Below are 20767 nucleotides of genomic sequence, written 5' to 3' on the forward strand. Positions count from 1 at the left end.
TCAACAGACCTCAGCTTGACAGGTGCACACAAGGCTTGTGCATCCCTGGAGAAACTTTTGATGGAGGGCAACCAGTACCTGTCTGAGCTTTAGTATCTCTTGGACAAATTGTGGGGGTCTGCAACCTGAGACAGGAAGCAGTTGGCCTTGGTGTGATCTGAAACTTTTGTAAGAGGCTACAGGCTCAGTAATGGCACCAAATCTGAATCTGCATTATCCTGGTTGATTCTGCTCACTTTACTCAAGTGACTTCCTGAGACGCCGTCCCACTCAACTCTCAAATTATCTATTCACAGACTCGTTGCCCACTAACCAACCCCACCGTGTGCTCTTGGCAGGGGGCACATTTGAGAAAAATCACTCCTCAGCTTCTGCTGGCCTAGCATCTCTGAAGAAACTTTAGTGGCAGGCAGCCAGGGCTGGCACAAGCTAAAGTACCTCTTGAATAATCATCAGGGGTTTGCAGCCTTGAAACTGGCCTCGGTGAGATCTGAGGTTCTTGCGGGTGGCCACAGGCTCAGCACTCACATTGGTATGAAACATGAATCTGCATTGGATGGGTAAATCTTTTTTTATGCCAATGACTCCCCGTGTCCCCACCCCATCCTACACATACCACTCAAAGGATCTTTCAGCTCTAAAGCCTTACGGGTAGTCAGCAGGCAGCCTCAGGACATGGAGTGCCCTGGAACTTTAGATAAGCTGCCACAGCCATGTCAAGCGTGGCCTCTCCCACTTGCCTCCAGGTTCAGCACAGGCGGCGACCCTCTGCAGATTGCTTTGTAGCTCCTATCAGGTTTTCCCGAGTGATCAAAAACAATGGCTAACTTTGGCCTGCACAAGAGCCCCTGCTAAGGGGCCACAGAACCGACACAGCTGGAGGCTGGGGTCAGACTATGAAAAAGAACCATCTGACTAGAATCCCACTCTATGGTGTAAGCCAAGACACAGAAGCTCATTCCCTGTGGGCTTAGACAGTTCTCGCACCCAGTCAGCCCAAGAGTTAATCCCATCTGATGACATGCTAACAGCAATTAAGGCTTAGCTACAACAGGAAAACACACACAACTCACATGAAGAACATGCCCAGAGCCCCCAGCACAGGTGATCAAGGAAACTGTGCCACTGAGTCACACAGGGCACCTACTGTATAAGGCAATCTATCCAAGACTGAAAGATGTAACAAATCTACCTCATACATAGAAATAAACATGGAGAGGCAACTAAATTGAGAAAACAAACATGCCACAGATGAAACAACAGGAGATAACTCCAGAAAATAAAACTAAAAAAAAAATGGAGGCAAGGAACCTACCAGTTAAAGAGTTCAAAACACTGGTTATAAGAATACTCAATAAACTTAGGAGGAGAATGGTTGACCTCAGCAAGGACTTTAATAGGAAGATAGTAAGTATTAAAAAGGACACAGAAACCATTAAAAAGAATCATTTGACTATGAAGAAGACAATGACTGAAATGAAGAAAATACTAGAAAGAATCAATAGTAGATTAGAGTAAGCGGAGGATCGAACTGCGGTTTGGAATACAAGGTAGCAGAAAACACCTAATTGGAACAACAAAAAGAAAAAAGAGTCAAAAAATGAGGAAAGTTTAAGAGATCTCTAGGACAATATTAAGTGAACAAACATTCACATAATAGGAGTACCAGAAAGAGAAGAGAGAATGGAAAGTATTGAGAAACTATTTTTAGAAATAATGACAGAAAATTTTTCTAACCTGGTGAAGGAAATAGACATAAAATTCCAGGAAGCACAAAGAGCCCCAAACAGGAGGAAGCCAGACAAGCCCATGCCAAGACACATTATAATTAAAAAGGTTAAAGACAAAAAGAGACTCTTAAAAGCAGCAAGAGAAAGGCAGCTAACAAGGATACAATTAGTAACAAGGGTACTCCCATGTGAATGTCAGTTGATATCTCAACAGAAACTTTGCGAGCCAGGCGGGACTTGCAGGAAGTGTCCAAAGTGATGAAAAGCAAGAACCCACAACTAAGACTACTGTACACAGCAAGGTTATCCATTAAAACTGAAGGTGAGATAAAGAGCTCCCCAGACAGAAAAAAAGATAAAGAAATTTATTACCAATAAACCATTATTACAAAAAATGTTAAAGAAACTTCTTTAAAAAGAAAGGAGAAAAACAACAATAACACTAACGAAAGCATAAATATTAATAATAAAATGGCAATAAATATGTAGCTATCAATAATCACTTTAAATATCAGTAGATTAAATTCTCCAATCAAAAGACATATGGTAGCAGAAAGGATAAGAAATCAAGACCTATATATATACTGTCTAAAGGAGGCCCATTTCAGATCAAATGACACACATTTGTGAAAGTAAAGTAATGAAAAAGATATTTCATGCAAATGGAAATTTTAAAAAAGCTGGGGTAGCAATACTTATACATACAAAATTGACTTGAAAACAAAGGCAATAATAAAAGACAATGAAAGGCATTACATAATGATAAAGGGATCACTATAAGATTTTGTGTGCATATATGTTTACCCTAGTAAACATATATGCACTCAACATAGGAGCACCTATATATGTAAAGCAACCATCGACCAGCATAAAAGGAGAGATTGACAGCGATACACTCATAGTAGGAGACTTTTACACTTTAGTGACAACAATGGACAGATCCTCTAGACGGAAAATCAGCAAAGAAACAGCAGCCTTAAATGACACAGTAGACCAGATGGATTTAATTGATATCTTGAGAGAATTTCACCCCAAAGCAGCAGAATATACATTCTTCTCAAATGGATATGGAATATTTTCCAGGATAGACCACATGTTAGACCACAAAACAAGTCTCAGTAAATTTAAGAAGGTTGAGATCACATCAAGCATCATCTCCAACCACAATGGTATGAAACTAGAAATCAATTACAAGAGAAAAAAAAAAAACACTGAAAAACAAATACATAGAGGCTTAATAACATGTTCCTAAACAATGAGTGGATTAATAATGAGATCAAGGAAGAAATCAAAAGATACTTAGAGACAAATGAAAATGAAAACACTATGACCCTAAATCTAAGGGACACAGCAAAAGAAGTTCTAAGGGGAAAATTCATAGAAACACAGGCCTACCTCAAGAAAAAGAAAAATCTCAAATAAACGATTTAATCTTACACTTAAAGGAATTAGAAAACAAACAGGAAACAAAACCTAAAATGAGTAGAAGGAAAGAAATAATAAAGGTCAAAGTGGAAATTAATGAAATAAAGTCTAGAAAAACAATGCAAAAGATCAGTGAAATAAGAGCTGGTTCTTTGAAAGAATAAACAAAATTTGGTTAACTTTTAATCAGACTCATCAAGAGAAAAAGAGAAAATCCTAATAAATAAAATCATAAGTGAAACAGAAGTAATGATGGACTCCACAGAAATACAAAGGATTATAAGAAAATACTACAAACAATTATATGCCAACAAATTGGACAATCTGGAAGAAATAGATACATTCCCAGAAACATAAAGTCTCTTAAGACTGTGTCAAGAAGATAAAGAAAATCTGAATCAACTGATTACCACCAATGAAATCGAATCAGTAATCAAAAAACTTCCAAAAAGCAAAAGTCCTAAACCAGACGGATTTATAGGTGAATTTTACCAAACATTTAAATAATTAGCATCTATTCTCTCAAACTATTCCAAAAACTTCAAGGGGATGAAAAGCTCCCAAACTCATTTTATAAGGTCATCATTACCCTGATTCCAAAACCAGAGAAAGACATTACAAAAAAAAATTACACAGCTATACCTCTGATGAACATATTTGCAGAAATCCTCAACAAATATAGCAAACCAAATTCAGCAATACATTAACAATATCATATGTTACGATCAGGTGGGATTTATTCCTAGGATGCACAGCTGGTTCTATATTCTCAAATCAATTATGTGATACACCACATTAACAAAATGAAGGCTAAAAATCATATGATCATATCAATAGATGCAGAAAAAGTGTTTGAAATAAAATCTAGGATCCATTTAAGACAAAAACTCTCAGCAAAGTAAGAATAGAGGAAACACATCTCCACATATTAAAATCCATATATGACAAATCTACAACTAACATCATACTCAATGAGGAAAAGCTAAAAGCATTTTCCTTAAGATCAGGAAGAAGACAAGGATATTCACTTTCACCACTGTTATTCAACATAGTATCAGAAGTCCTAGCTACAGCAATCAGACAAGAACGAGAAATATAATTCATTCAAATTGGAAAAGAATTAAAATTTTAATGATATGATATTATGTTAAGAGAACCCTAAATATTTTACCAAAAAAAACCTGTTAGAACTGATAAATGAATTCAATAAAGTAGCAAGATATAAAATTAATATTCAGAATATTATTACATTTTCATGAACCAATGATGAACTATCAGAAAGAGAAATTAAGAAAAAATTCCATTTACAATTACATCAAAAACAATAAAATACCTAGGAATTAATTTAACCAAGGAGGTAAAAGACCTGTTCTCAGAAAATTATAAGTTATTGAAAAAATAATTGAAGAAGATACAAATAAGTGGACGTGTATACTGTGTTCATGAGTAGGAAGGATCAACATCATTAAAATGTCCATACTACCCAAAACAATCTGTAGATTAAATGCAACCCTATCAAAATACCAATGGCATTTTTCACAGAACTAGAACGAATAACCCAAAAAAGTATATTGAACAAAAGAAACCAATGAACAAAAGGAAAACACAAAACGAAGACAAACTTACAGAGAATAAACTTTTGATTGCCAGAGGAAAGAGTGGTTGGGGGCAGGGTGAAAAAGGTGAAGGGATGAAGTACATATTAATAGCTATAAAACAGTCATGGAGATGTGGAGTACAGCATAGAAAATATAGTCAATAATGTTGTAATGGCTATGTATAGTGCCAGAAGGATACTAGAGTAATTAGGGGAATCACTTCACAAAAAAAAAAAAAAAAAATACAGCAAATCCAAATACAACCACCATCAATTGAACGCCTATGTATTGGCCACTTTTGCATATTATATCACATTTTCATAGCAACAATCCTGCATGGGGGCAACATATCTACCTTATTACATAGAGAGAATAAGTCTCCAAGAGAAAATAACTAACCTGAGTCTATGTTGCAGAAGATGATTTAAAAAAAAACAACAGTAGTTTTAGCTACAAAACCTCTATCTTTTTCATCGTCAATTTATAAGCCACAAGTAGTAAATCTCTAGTGTTTTAACCTATGAAGAATGTAAAATTACCTGAGGTCTCTCTTACTGAACTCCCTGGGTTGTAAATGTAAGTTCCTGGATTACAAATTGCTTGCAGTAAATTTAGGGCTTATTCAACTCCTGAACATTCAAAATTACAAGGAAGAAAAGGTCAGGGCTGAAACTAAATAAACACTTATTGTATATTTTCTAAGAGTCAAGCACCATGGTCCAATTACTATATTTTATCTCAACTTTTTAATACATGGTCATGTTATCCCTAATTCACAACATCACTCTGAGTTGTGTAATTCTATCCAGATCACAGTGGTTGAAAGCATCAACTCTGGTTTAGAAACTAGCTTTAATTGACTACAAATGTAGGGAAACTGGTTGGGGAGAAGAGAAAGAGGGTAAAAGGGATCATATATTTAGTGACAGAAGGAGCCTAGACTCTGGGTGGTGTGCGCACAATGTAATATACAGACGTTGTAGTATAGAATTGTACACCTGAAACTTATATAATGTTATTAACTAATATTACCCCAATAAATTTAATTAGTAAAATGTATACAGTCAAGATTTCTAAAATTTGACAGAAGCGGCAGTGGATGATACACTGTATTCATCAAGGTTTTCCAGGGAAACAGAAACAACATGCATTATGTATGAATATTTATTATAAGAAATAGGCTCACACAATTATGGAATGTGAGGAGTCCCAAGTTCTGCAATCTGCAAGCTGAAGAACCATGAAAACTGGGAGTGTGAATTTTAGCTGGACAAATCCAAAGTAAATTCCTAAGAAATTTGGAAAATAACTGAATGATCTGTAGAAACTGCTTTGCCAAGTAAATTTAATCTTTTAAGTTGTTGTAATTACTAGTTAGAGGTATTTAAGGGATGCTGAATTCTTTGTGCATAATGAAGCTTTGCAAAGAGTATTCTAAGTATTTTAGTTTTAAATCCAAAGGCCTGAGAATCAGGAATGCAGGTGATATAAGTCGCAGTCCAAGAGGAGAGGAGACCTGATTGTCTTCGCTCAACAATCAGGCAGAGAGAGAGAATTCGGAAAGCCTATGAAGTTTTTAATATCATGGCATTTTGGGATTCTAATTTAGAATGGAAAATAGAAAACACAACTGAAGTTTCAACTCTTGGCTTCACTTTTATAATTTTAATAAATCAACTGTTTGCAAAACTTATAAATTGTTTTACCTTAGATGGTGTGAGATTATATCTATTAGAATCAGAGTAGGTCTTGGTAGTTTAATTCTTCAATTTTCCTTAAGGCAACCGAGTTTCCAAGAAGCAGAGAAAATTTACGAAAATCTAAGAGCTGCTCATAATGGAGCCAGTCAGAGTGGAGGATTCTCCTATAGAGTCCATAGCTCTTACATATTTTTTAAACCAATAGTTGAAATTAGTTTATGTCAAGTCCTAGAATAACAGTAGAACTTTGACTTAAAGAACATTAGTTTCATTTAGTTAAAGCTTAAATGAGGACTTTATGGAAAATAAACTTTGCTGCTTATATAAATAATCTTATCGTATCTATTTAAACATCCAAAGCCCTAGAACTAATTGAATTTAAAAGAAAATGCTAACATGCCTGATAATAAAAGAAGTTTTAAGTATGGTCTTAAATATTTCAATGTGAATATACTAAAGGGATAAATTTCTGAGATTAGTTAAAAATCATAGTACAACTTTATCTCATTAAAAATGATCACAATGTCATGGGCTAATAACTGTACTCAATAAAAGTCTCTGTAAAGTAAATTCCTAAGAAATTTGGAAAATAACTGAATGATCTGTAGAAACTGCTTTGCCAAGTAAATTTAATCTTTTAAGTTGTTGTAATTACTAGTTAGAGGTATTTAAGGGATGCTGAATTCTTTGTGCATAATGAAGCTTTGCAAAGAGTATTCTAAGTATTTTAGTTTTAAAAAATTAATTTGGATGGTATAATTAATTTTCGGTTTCAGTGTAGAAAGAAACTCACTTGGTAAATTCAGAGGACATAAAAATATTGAGTAAAATATTAAAAAGTTAAAACAAATGAAAAAGATTACCTTTTATAATATCTATACTATTTTACTATAAATGATAGTACTTTTGGGAGGTTAAAACTCAATCTGAATTACTACCGAGAAACAGCAATGGGAGTTGAGAATTGCCATGCTGCACAATCCTACTGAGCTTTAACTTTCTGGGTTTAATTTAATGTTGGGGGTGAAACCCACACTTTATTATTTACCACCACTCCATCTCATATGAGCAAAGGACTTAATTACATTCTTCTTTATGGTTGTACCTATACTGAATTACATAAGATTACTTGAGATGCTGTGGGGAGGGGAAGATTAGGTGCCTATGATTTGCCATGGGTCTCTTTTTATATACAAATAAGCATGAGCCAGGAAATATTCCCCAAAGAGAAGAGCCAATAGGAGAATGATAAATATGACTTCATTACCTTCAGTACAGGCCAATAGTACAACCAAGATTCAATTGACAAAGAAGCCTAAGATCTCAAGGACTGAGTTTTTGGGGAGGTCCAGCAATATTGGTGATGACACAAAAGAATTCTCTGAGAGCTACAGACAAGGAAACTAAAGTTCAAGATCAGGAAACCCATTGCATAGGTATTCCAGTCGCTGGAAAATTGGAGAACATGTTAAAAACCCAGTCAATGGGAAACTGAACAGGCCATTCAGTAACAGAGTAAAAGGCAAAATGTATAATATAGAATAGGGAAAACTGAGCATAGAATAAGGAGCACATTTACCAAGCTCGTTTGACCTTGTCCAACGAGATGGATAGTTAATCCTTATATCCATCCCAAAGGGCAATAATACCCCCCCAAGGGGATTTTCATGAGGATTAATTGAACTCATACATATAAAACATAGAACAGTGCCTGGCACATACTAAAGGTTCAGTAAGTGTTATTGGTTTTGTTGTTATATTGTTATTGTCACAAGGGACAGTTTTAAAGTAGAATCTTAATCTCTGGACACCTAAGCAGCAAGGCAAGAACAAAATTTCTAGGAACATGAAGAGACCAACCACATTAAGGAGAGCCACAGTATAACTCTAGTCCCTGCCTTCCTCGACCAAAAATTGGTTGAGAATGTGGAATAGAATTTAGCCTGAAGGCTGTTAAACTAAAAATAAAAGGTCTTTCAAAGGAGAGGCAACAAGCATTTATTGAGATCAATAAGAATAGCTATTGGGGTCACAATGATTCAGGCAGAAGCCCAAATAGTGTTTCAATTGGAAGACAAAAGCAATGGTATTTATAAGAAAGAGAAGGGAACAATTACATCGATACAAGGAAGGCATGTCTGTTGGTACTGGTAATATGTAGTGATGTTAATTCTAAACAATGTTTTTAATTTTCAGTCTGGGAATGATCAGTCCAGTAGCCATAATATCTACTTTCTTGTTATCCATGCAAACAGTTTTATTTGTTTGTTTGTTTGTTTATTTGTTTGTTTATTTTTTTAAGACATAAGTTTGCTTAGGCCCAGTTATTTTGTCCTGTTTTAACATTCCAAATATTTAGGTTAAGAAGACATGCAAGACAGCTCTGTCTCTGTTTTAAAGGGGCTCTGTTTATATTACTGTTTACAAGGTGTTTACCACATCTGACTCTGATTTCTCCCAGAAATTATCACCGTTTTCATTCCTCATCCTTTTGCTACATCTTCTGGATGCAAAACGTAATGGCTGTGTAATCTTGCAGATGTTTTTAAACTTTTCTGAGCCACAGAAATATATCTTTTCCTATGATTTTGCATAGTTCTGTCATGTTCCCTAATTGATAATATCACTAAGAAGTTTAGGATTTCGTAGGAACTAATAAGGGCCATTAAGTAATTTAGAACAAATTTGAGGTAACAAAAATTATTAAAAGACATAATAGGAAAACCATTGTGTGAAAGTATGACTACATGTGAACAATAACAGTCATTCTAGGAGCGAAAACTAACTTAAAATGAGGAGCTCTTGTCATCTTCATTCTTTATAAACTATGCTTCTTCTTTCTAGAATTCCTTGCTTCCATATAGTCACTGGGAAAATACCTACTCTCAGTTAAATACTTAGGTAAAGCTCCACCTTTTCTAGCAGGCACCCCGTGCCCCGCTCCGCCCTCCCTGCACCATCACCACCAGGTATGACTAACTGCTTTCTCTTCTCAATCTCTAAGTAACATTATATAAATCTATACTGGAGAACTTAACACTTTATTTTCTATTGGTTATCAACAAAGCTCCTTCTCTACTTGATAGAAGTCAGAGATTTCTTGCTGTTGTTTTAATATCTTTACTGAGATATAATTTATATACCATAAAGTTCACCCGTTGAGATTGTGTTTCATTTGTGGTTTTTTGTTTTTGTTTTTGTTTTTGTTTTTTATCCTCGGCCCTCAAAACAGTCCTGGTCTGATACAAAATAAGCCTCAATAAATCTTTTTTGAATAACTGAAGAGTAAAGCTTTCCAGTGGACACAAAGCAGATGTGACACTGGTATATCCCCAGTTAACTAGTTTGTTTTCAGAAATGAGTCAGTTGATTAGGTTGTCCTCTGCAGCTCTCACCCACTTCATTATTGTCCTTTTAGGATGTACACTCAGATAGAGGAGGGGACATCGCTTCACCAAGGGTGACTCTTTGCCTGGAACTGCAGTGGATTAAGATAAATGCATTAATTTCAGAATTTACAACTTGGGACTTTGGATAATAGCTCTCCCATGGTATCTTCAGTAATTAAAATGGTGGGAAAAACAACCTACCTTTTTTTTTTTTTTATCAAGATAGGTTGTTTTAGGAATATAGAGAACAATAGATTTGAAAACATGCATAGATTCACCTCTAAACATAAAAAAATAGCAACTATGTATCAGTGGTTGCAGGGAAGTCTACTTTTGACCCCAAAATATGCTAAGATCTGTCACAGTGATGCTAAAGCATTTATCCTATGGCAGATTATAAAATCAGTAAGTACAAGGAACACTGTTTTCTACTTTTATATTTTCTCTAAATGCCTCAAACAAAGGCTATATGAGAAATGAATGTAAGATAATAACCACCCCATTTAGAAGAAATAACTAACTTAGACTGTCTTATTTATAGGTATAACAAATAAAGATAACATGTGCGAATTTGTAAAATTGTACCCCTAATATATTTTTTTTTCTAACCCCAGCATAATTGTAAACCTTTATGGTTCATTATCTAAACAAAAATATACAATTTAGTTTTAATAATAAAAGTATTATTATTATTTAAAAGTATTATTATTATTTTATTATTTAAAATAAAAATAATAACCAAATTAACTTCATAATATAATAAATATTTAGCATGAGAACTACCATGGAAAATTGTAGAAACAGTATGACCATCAAAACCTAATTTCTCTTCTAGTTATCACAAAAGAAAAAGTTTTTTTGTTACTTTTTGCAGTTGTGTTTATCTGAATAATTAATATATTTAGAAATTTTTTCCTTGGAAAACTCAATGACAAATAATAAAGAGACACCCTGTCTATGACCAAGAGCAGAAAAATTATGTATAAAAGCAGAATGAAAATGATCTCGTATTTTAAAAATTAAGTAAAAATTCATAGAGCTTCATGGAAGCATGAAGATCATTTAGTATAACTTTAATGGAACACTAAAAAGTTTGACAAAATTAGTAATGTGTCCCAGGTAACATGGTTTATTGGAAGAAACAATGACAAAAACAGAGACTAATAGAATCAAAGAGTCAAATCACCATAGTCATCAAAGATTATCCCATTTAACCATCTATATAGTTCTTGAACTCTATTTACATCAATCAGTTTACATTACTCTCAAATGCTTGAATACTGTCAGGGAGTTTACTAGACTCTGAGATAAACATTTAATATTTGGGTAAATATTAAATGATCATTCTTTTTGTTGAGAAGAAAATTTTTCTTCTTAATTTCTATCCTACTGTACTTAGTTTTAGCTTCTGGAGTCATAAGAAACAAGTCAAATACTTTAAACATGAGAGTCCTGCTAATTATTAAGGATAGCTAATTGTTACTTTTTATAAAATAAACTTTGATTTTGTAATTAAAGAATTTTATTTTTATATTGAAATGTATCATGTTCTTATCAAAAATAGGAAATTTAGAGAACAAAAATCACTATCTATAGATAACCCTTCTTAATTATTTGTAGTTGCCTCCTTCTTAGTTTTCATCATTGCTGCAGATACTAATCTTGCATTTAAAATTTTATCTATGATTATCACCTATCATAACATGATTATTTTGCATAATATTAGCTTTAATACATATTATTTTAATGACTGCATAGTTTTTCATTAAGTATTCAGCTCTTATTTGAAGTAGTTAAAAATTAATGGTTTTTTAATCTTTCCAGTTTTTCCCAACAGATAACAAGAGTTATTTTTACTTTTGTGTATACATCATTGTCTACCTTGTAAAATATGACTCTAGAATAGATTCCTGGAAGAAGTATTCTTAGGATAAAGAGCTTGAACCTTTCAAAATAATTAATACAGGTATTTCATTTTCCTTTCAGTTTAAACTATCAGTAATTTACAAAAGAAATATTTTCACTGCATCCTTTCTGGTATTAGTTATTTTTTTGTATGCAATTTGATCACATTTGCAGTATCTTTTGTCTTAAGATCAATGTCTCCGTTTTAGAGGTCAGTCAAGCAGAATGCATTTTCAAATGATATTTTTCATTTATATATTCTTTTTTCTAAGGGAGCTCTTCTTTTTACTATTTAAATCTTAGTGATTTTTCTTTTCTATTTAATAACCCCTTCTTGGTTATATTTATTATGAATAATTTCCTACTTGTTTTGCCTTTCAATTTTGTGTATTATATTTTAATACTAAGATTTTTAAAAATTTTATGTATGCATATCATGAGCCTTTCTCATAGTCATTTCTACATGAAAAAATGGACTGAAATTTTCCTATTTTAATTGTTTCAATATTTAACTTTTTAATCCATCTAAAATCCACTTTCATGGTGTTCCAAATAATCATTTCCAAAACTTGTAACCAGTTGTCTCAATATTGTTTATTTTTCTAGTCTCTACTCAAAGTTTTCATGCTTTCCTGTTAGTATACTACTATGCAATATGTGTTCAATTACTTCTCTCTCTCTCTCTCTCACACACACACACACACACATATGCACACACACACCACTCTACCACCACACTATTATCACCACTACCACCACCACCCACATAATATACTTTCCTACATCTGCAATAATTTAATTGATTTCTTAAAAGAAAGAGGTCATATATTTATTAAAAATTCTATAAGTACATCCAAATTTAAGCATATCTATATTATTTTGCTATCACTAAAATATTTCTTTTTGTTTTGGGTAAAAGACTCATAATCACCACCATGACCATTCATACACATGCAAACACACATGCACATATGTATGCACACACGATTTCAGAAACTGAAGGTCATCTATGCACTGCAGAATCTGATTGTGGTGGGGCACTTTGAATACATTTTGCTGTTAGTTAAGTCATTTTTAAAACTAAGTTACCTTTTCTTTGTCAAGTCTTATAAACTACTTATCTGGAACATGCATTGTTTTCCCCCTGCATTTCTTTTTAGTATTGCTTTCTTTATGACAAGTTATGCTTTCATTGTAAACAAGTAGTAACATCTTTGATGCAATGAAAGAAGTACAAGTGTTTCTGGTGTAGTAATATCAATAGGTATACACATATACACACATTCCTGTTATAAAACAACGTATGTACTCCTGAAAAACCTCAATTCTACAAAATTATAAAAAGTAATAGAGACTTGAAACTAATTTAAATAAATTAATTAAAAAAACTACAAACTTTCACACTTTGTCATTTTCTCATCTCAGAATGAGGGTCGACACTGTTATACGGTTACAAAGATATGTATGAGAACGCAGAAGACCCCTGACTTATGATCTGCAACAGTCCATTGTCATTTGTGCATAGCATATGGTTTCCCACATTTAGAACCTGATTTGATAACTTTGTATACTTGATGTCTGAAAAATTAAATAAAGCAAATTTTTTTGCAGTGATAAAAAAAAAAAACTAATAGGGATGTGGAAAAAAAGTTTACGGTAAGATTACTCAAAATATATTCAATTGGAGCATTAATAAAAATATTAATAAAGTCAATAAAATATTAACAGATATTTAAATCTCCATGAATATTATACAACAATCAGAATCTGTGAATTTTGCATTCATAATCCTGAGTTAATACTTCCTCTTTCCTAATATAAACTTTTATTATTTTTTTATTTGTAATTTTATGCTGATATTAATTCTTGACGACACTCACTTCATTTATTGTCAGATGATCTCTTAGTGTCACCAAAGAGGGCATATGGGAAGAGTAGGAGTTGGAATTTTTGTCCTGGGCACAAGAGTTCTAATGTGGATCTTTCCTGGTACGAGATGATTGGATTGGGTGATAATTGTGAAATCTAGTTTAACATTGGTGGCTTTAGTAAAGTGGATAAGTAAAGCATTATTTAATAAGGAACCTGTTTGCCCAGATGAGCAGAATGTTATCTCAGATAAACTGACATGCTGGAATTTTTTAAAGTGGACAGTGAAAGAACAAGTTATTTATTGATTCACAAACTTATCTTCTCTGGGCAAAGTTTCCCTAAAACAATAACTAATGTTGACGTAGCTATTCTTAATGATGTATGTGGTTGCAGTTCCCATAGGGGATATATTTGTTTTTTTAAAAAAATTCTGTCTATGAAGAAGTTGTTCTCACATACCCTATGTTGCACCATGAAATTCTTCAATCTGAGATCTTATATCTTTTTAGTTATGAGAAATTTTAGTCATTACTACTAAAATATTTTTACACCCCATTCTTTTATTTTCTCTTTATGCAATTGCTATATTATAGTTGTTGGCCTTAATGTATCTATTCTCTTTTTCTCTTAACTTTTATATTTTACAAACTGGGAGAATTTTGTGACTTGAACAAAATTGAATTTTGTGACAATTCACTTATTCATTCTATTGTCATTCTATCAGTGTTTTCAGTTACTTAATGATTTCTTATTTCTCAGTTTTTTTCCTATCCTCTTTAATAATCTGTATATGTTAATATGCACTTTTTTCTCCTGTGACCTGGTAAATTAACTTTACCTCTTCTATTATAAGGTATTCAAATTACTTTCTCAGATCGTCTTGTATTTTTCCTCTTTGCTCCAATTCCCCTGGAAGCATCAGCCAACTTATAAGTCATATGCCCTTCTGATGATTTTAGATTGTGAAGGTGAGAAATATATTCTAGAGCTGTGAGCTGTACATTTGTTGATTTATACATTACAGTCTTAATCCTTTTTATGGATGACAAAAGCTTAGGGGTAAAGATAAACAGAAAAGAAAAGTAGGTAAAAAAATTGAAAGCATTTGTGAAGGCTATTTGATAGCTTAATAACTGTTGATTGGATGTCCAATTGTTGCATTCAGTAGGCTGACAAACACTAAACCAATTGTAGGTAAATGATTAAAGCAAGTTGACCCTATTTATTATATTCTTTTATCTGAAATGGTAGTGGAATAACTCTAAATGTGTGGTCATTAATTCATTGAATCATCAACAAATTTTGGGCACTTACTATTTGCTTAGCACTGTGGATAAAAAAATATATAAGCCACAATCACCTATACAGTAAGAAATATTCTAAATTTAAGAGATCTACAGAGTTCATGAAAATATTTTAACAAGGCTGTATAACCCTTCCTTAAGATGAAGAAAAATCCTCAGAGACTGTGATACTTTACAGAAGTTTTAAAACTTGGCAGGAGTTTCCAGAGGCTCAAGAGAAGGAAAGGTATTCCCGTTGTAAAGAACAGTATGAGAAAATGCTTAGAGCTATAGTAGGCAAGTAGTTTGTTATTCTTGTCAGTGTAAAATAAAGTTTTCCAGGGCCAGTCTTGGGAAATAATTCTAAGAAGCCATTTAAAAGCCAAATCATGGAATAGTCTGTATTTCATAATAGGGTTGTATTTTTCCTGTGAATAGTTATCAGTCATTTAAAGATTATAAGTGAGAGAGTGACTTGATTAGATTCACATTTTAGAATGTTTAAGGATGTGGCATTGTGGAGCTAAATAGGGAGGATGTAAAAAATATATATATATCAGTGGAATTTTAAGAAGAATATTGCTATAGCTGTATGAAAAAAAGAATAGGAGATAAAGTCAACATTACGAGAGAGAATGCATTGAGCAGTTGAAATGTGACCAGTAAGACTTAAGAAATGATTCTTAACATATGTAATGTTGGTAATGAGAATGATGGATAGAGAAAAGAGCCATGAGCAGGCATAACATTTTAGCTTTGCATGGAAGAAAGGGAGTCTGGGTGAATTACTGGGAGAGGTAAGACTGAGATAAAGTTTTAAGAGAAGAACGTCATAGAACATCACAGAATTCAAGGCAAAACAATTTTCATTTCAAAGGGCCCAGTCAACAGAGGCTTCTGAAAAGTTGGTTATTATAAGGTTTGAAAAGTACCAAAATGTATTTGGCAAGTATCAGGGCATGATTGACCTCAAGAAAAGAAATTCCATGATGGATATAAACATCATGTTAGAAAAATATGAGTAATTGAGGAAAAAAAAAAACAACTTAAAGTTATAGAATAAAGAAAATCATGAGAGAAAGAATTGTCAAAAGTAATTAGAATTTTAAGATAAGAATGTTAAAATTAAGTACATTTGTAATTTGAGGAGGAGAGTCAGTTTTCAGAAAAAAGTTTAAATATGAAACTCAGAGAAGTAGAAATGAATGAAAGCTCAGACAGAAGGATTAGCAGCAAGAGTAGGGAGAGAGCATACTTTCCTTTGAAACTGGAGGGAAAAAAGAAATAAATGAATGCACACATTCTAACTCTCAGGGTAGAAATTCAAACTTTTCTTACTACGTGTTTTTCTAAAGCTTGTTTTATAAAGTTCATGAGAAAAAAATCAAGTTAAATAAAAAAATTCCACCTTGCATGTGCCATTCTCCACAGTGTGTGTGTGCGTGCGTGCGTGTGTGTGTGTGTATGTGTGTGTTCAATGGAGATATTGAATATTTAGTTTTAAGTTTGATTCTTATTAAGTTATAAGGGATTTTAATTTTAAAAATAAGTATAATTCTGATTTTCTTTTTAAAAATCCTAGGATGTCAGAATATTTTATTTAGTAAAGTTCTTTTCTTTCATTGAGCAATAATATAAAATCATCTTCATAGCATTCACAGAAATGTCCCTAAAACTTTTTAAAGGAATTTAGTAGTTCACTGTGCTTTTATGACAGCAAAATAAGAGGATAATGTTGACAATCAAATGTTGGTTAGTCTAAGTCACAAAACATTTTAGTCAAAATGTGGTGTTTTTGATATAAGACTTGCAACTACGGAAACGTGCATATAGTATCCTGCTTAAGGGAACTAAAAAAGGTCTAGAATTCAGAATGGTAGCAAAAATCTTGAAGGACAAGTCTATGTATTGAAAAATTATATAATTTTCCTTACTCTTTTAAGGATTTCACCATTAGAGTTGCCCTCTCTATTTCTCTCTCTCTTTCGTATTCCAATTTTAAACACATTTCAAAACCACCTAGCCTTCCCAATGTGAGTTCCTATATTTTTCAAATATATTCCAGAAATTGAAAGAGGACATTATAGCTAATAAAAGATACTTCTCGGTACTAACTCATTGATTCTTCTCACCCATTTCTTTGTAGTATTGTTTACCTCACTTTATACATGGAGAAACAGAATATTTAATGTAATGTTTCATACCCAGTTCGCATCTTAAATACATTATTGATTATTAAATATATTGTTGATTAGTATCATCTTTTAAAAATGTACTTATATAATTTACATTTGTGGCAATTATATGTATTAAATGAAATAGTTTTTAATAAATTTAATTCCTTATTATCTGTCAGCACCCCTCCCTCAATTTCTCCAGTGTCTTCTATTGTTGTCTACCAATCTCTTCATTGTCATCTTGAATTTTGAAAATAAGAAGTCAAATGTTGTTTACTATCTAATTCTTTATTTGATATTATCTTAATAAAACAAAATAAAGAATAGAACACAGCACAACACAACTCAACACAGTACAACACATTTCCATTCTCTAGGTTGATTCCTAACCTGATTGAGTCACAATTCATATGAAGTTCTAATACTCGGTGTGTGTGTGTGTGTGTGTGTGTGTGTGTGTGTGTGTGTGTGTGTGTGTGTGTGTGTGTGTCTGTGTCCATACTCTCATTTTAAACTATATTTTAGGTAAACTTCATTCAAACATTAGTCTTAAGCAAAAACATTGTTGGTAGGAAATCTCAAAAATTAACTCTAAAAAAGGTATATTCATATATTTTTCAAATAGTCAAAGTGAGGTAATAAAGAAGAATGTATACTGCTGAAATATAAAATAAATGCTAGTTATTATCATTATGAAGCATTTATATTGCAGTGTTGATAAAATTACAGTGCAAAGGCCACAACATTGTTCTCGCACACTCTATAGATGCTGGCATGGATTGGGAAAAGAAGTACTGGGAAGTGTGTGACAGCTGACACTCTGAGGCAAATGTTTTAATGTTATCATTGATATATGAATGGGGCATTCAGAATCAGAAAATTAGAATGAAGTATGTAACATCATAATAATGTTGGTTTATTAAAGTTTTAACTAAACTAGAGAAATATTAAATTGTCCTTTTCATCCAATAATATAAATTCTACAACCATTATTTTAGTGAGTGAGTTAAAGCATTTCCCAAATACTACAATCATAATCAAGCTTCAAGCAAGTAATTTGCACACCTTAATTAATATATTTGAACACCATCATTACTCTCTATTTTTCTCTAAAAAGTTAGTATTACCGTTTAAAGAATGCATAACACATCCTGTCTGCAGTTGTGAAATAAATTTATGTCATTCTGTGTTGTTGGTCATATTTTATACATTTAAATACCAAGACTAATAAAATATGAAATATTTGAGAAAAGTTTTCTGGATTATGGGATTCCCACTTTCTGTTTAATCTATGAAGTCACTTTAATAAAATAATCTAATATGTCCTAAAGGAACAAATTATAAAAGTTTTGCATATTAGTGCCTGAACCTAGATATTTGGGAGACCATACTGAATAAGCTGGACATCAAAGAGTGAAACTTAACTGCCTGATTACTGAAATTGCAATTAAATTGAGATAGCATACAAACAATGCATAATTTCCAAAATTAAAAACTTTACATTAAATACAATCACACTTGTTAATGCAACACATGTTTAACCTACAGTTAAAGCATTATTCAAAACAGATTAATTTACTCATAAAATGATTAGGTCTAAAAGATTAGTTAAGAGGACTATGCATGTTCAGGTACCTAGAATGCTTATTAATTTCACATGGCAAATGTATGTAAATAAATATGTGAATTAAATATAAATGCCAATAATAAAATAGTTTAGATCATAAGTATGAAATCAGGAACTAACAGCAATAAAGAAATTATATTCAAAACATAATACATTTTTCTGCAAATTTGTATTAGGATGATACTAAATCAATATAGCTTCCAGCAACTTTGTTCTTATTAACTTATTAATTTCTTCATCTTTAACTATATCTTTGGTATAACTTTCAAATAATAATTGTTTATAATAAATATATTTCTGTCTTGTGGTTAATTGTTTCATAATCCCAAGGTAATAAAACTAAGAAAATAGCATGTTCATAATAAAGTCTCTGTATTTAATCATTTTCTAAATCCTTCCTTTGAAAATTGAACTGCCTAGGCTCATTTTGATCATTAATATTATCAGTACACATTTTTCACTCTCAGTGGATTACTTACAAAGAAAAAAAAATAAAATTATGCTCATCAGGCTTAGTATAACATTTTATTGACATTAATAACATTATTTCACTTTAACTTTGATGTCAATACTTACTAATATTAAGAATAGAATATGTGAAAAGTAAAAAACATTTTGCCAAGACTGTGATATTCTATAATCTCAACAACATCTCCATGATTAGCAAAATCGACATATATTGAATGTCCTGGTCCAGTTTTGGAACCTCAAAGATACAGCCTCTGATTTTTAAGGTTTTCTGCTAAAAACTATATATACTTATGATAAATTTTGTAAATAAAAATCTATAGTTGTATTCTGTGACAAATGTCACTTTCAAAGTAATTTTTTTAAAGAACTTGAGAATATTAACATCTTTTTTATTCCTTTTAGATTAGGACTTAGTTACTTGTGTTTGCAAATAACTGAATAATTATTAAATCTATTTCCGTTGTTTAAGGGGAAAAACTTTATAATTAATAATCACATCGTTGTTATTGACATCATCTTGAGTTCTGTGATGCATAATAATTAAAAAGTGTACCAACAATAATTCTTGTGTTTTTTGGTTTTTGTTTGCACTTCCAGAGACAAAGAAATAGCATGGCATGAAACATGGCTCAGTTCTATTACAAAAGAAACGTTAATGCCCCCTACAGAGACCGCATCCCTCTAAGGATCGTCAGAGCAGAATCGGAACTCTCACCATCAGAAAAAGCCTATTTAAATGCTGTAGAAAAAGGAGATTATGCAAGTGTCAAGAAATCCCTAGAGGAAGCTGAAATTTATTTTAAAATCAATATTAATTGCATTGACCCTCTTGGAAGAACTGCTCTCCTAATTGCAATTGAAAATGAGAACTTGGAGCTCATTGAACTACTCTTGAGTTTTAATGTCTATGTCGGTGATGCTCTGTTACATGCAATCAGGAAAGAAGTCGTCGGAGCTGTTGAGCTGTTACTGAACCACAAAAAGCCCAGTGGAGAAAAACAGGTACATGCAAAAATGCTGTCTTTAATGTATTTTACTTATGGAAGGTTTCCATGGATGTTTACATTCCCCAAAATGTTAAGAAATGTAAGCATTAAAATCAGAACTATTATGACAAAAAACTAATGTTAAGTACACAGTTCATATTTTCCAATAGTTACCCACCACTGCCACCTGCATCTCTTACCCTGGCAAATGACCTTTAGTGAGGAACTAAAGCAAAACAAAGTAACCTATGTTGGCATCTCTTACACCAGAAACATTTCTACGTCATGCTCGACATACAATGTTGTTTGCGCTTAGTGTGTACTTGGTAGGTTTCCTGTTCTCTTTCACTTTTTAACATTCTACAATGGCATGCTAAATTCTTTTGATATTTTCCTGTTTAACCTGCTTACCTATTCTGCATGTTACTGTGAAAGTAAATTGCATTATCTAATTTTGATATCGTTTTTTAGCAAACTCTAGTGGATTCTTTTAAATTGAGACAAAAAAAGATTACTAGGAAATAACTGAATTCTGATTATAGATTTAATATAAAATTTATTAATGGCAAAGTATAAGCTATATACTAGTATAAAATAAATGAAA

The 20767-nt window shown here is 32.3% G+C and overlaps 1 protein-coding gene across 6 annotated transcripts in view; it reads left to right on the plus strand.

Moving 5' to 3' along the window:
* The window catches only part of TRPC4 (transient receptor potential cation channel subfamily C member 4), a 222710-nt gene that overhangs the window by 58609 nt on the left and 143334 nt on the right, over positions 1–20767 (plus strand). For 5 of the 6 annotated variants that reach the window (XM_039872938.1, XM_039872939.1, XM_039872940.1 and 2 more), the window contains one exon: positions 19775–20179. In XM_039872938.1, coding sequence (XP_039728872.1) covers positions 19802–20179 — 378 coding nt within the window. In that variant the 5' untranslated portion in view covers positions 19775–19801. Of the gene's footprint in view, positions 1–11786; positions 11809–19774; positions 20180–20767 lie in introns of those variants that run through there. The other variant, XM_039872941.1, reaches the window with a different exon arrangement.

Source organism: Pteropus medius, unplaced genomic scaffold (genome assembly GCF_902729225.1).
Source record: "Pteropus medius unplaced genomic scaffold, Ma_sr-lr_union100, whole genome shotgun sequence".
Taxonomy (NCBI): domain Eukaryota; kingdom Metazoa; phylum Chordata; class Mammalia; order Chiroptera; family Pteropodidae; genus Pteropus; species Pteropus medius.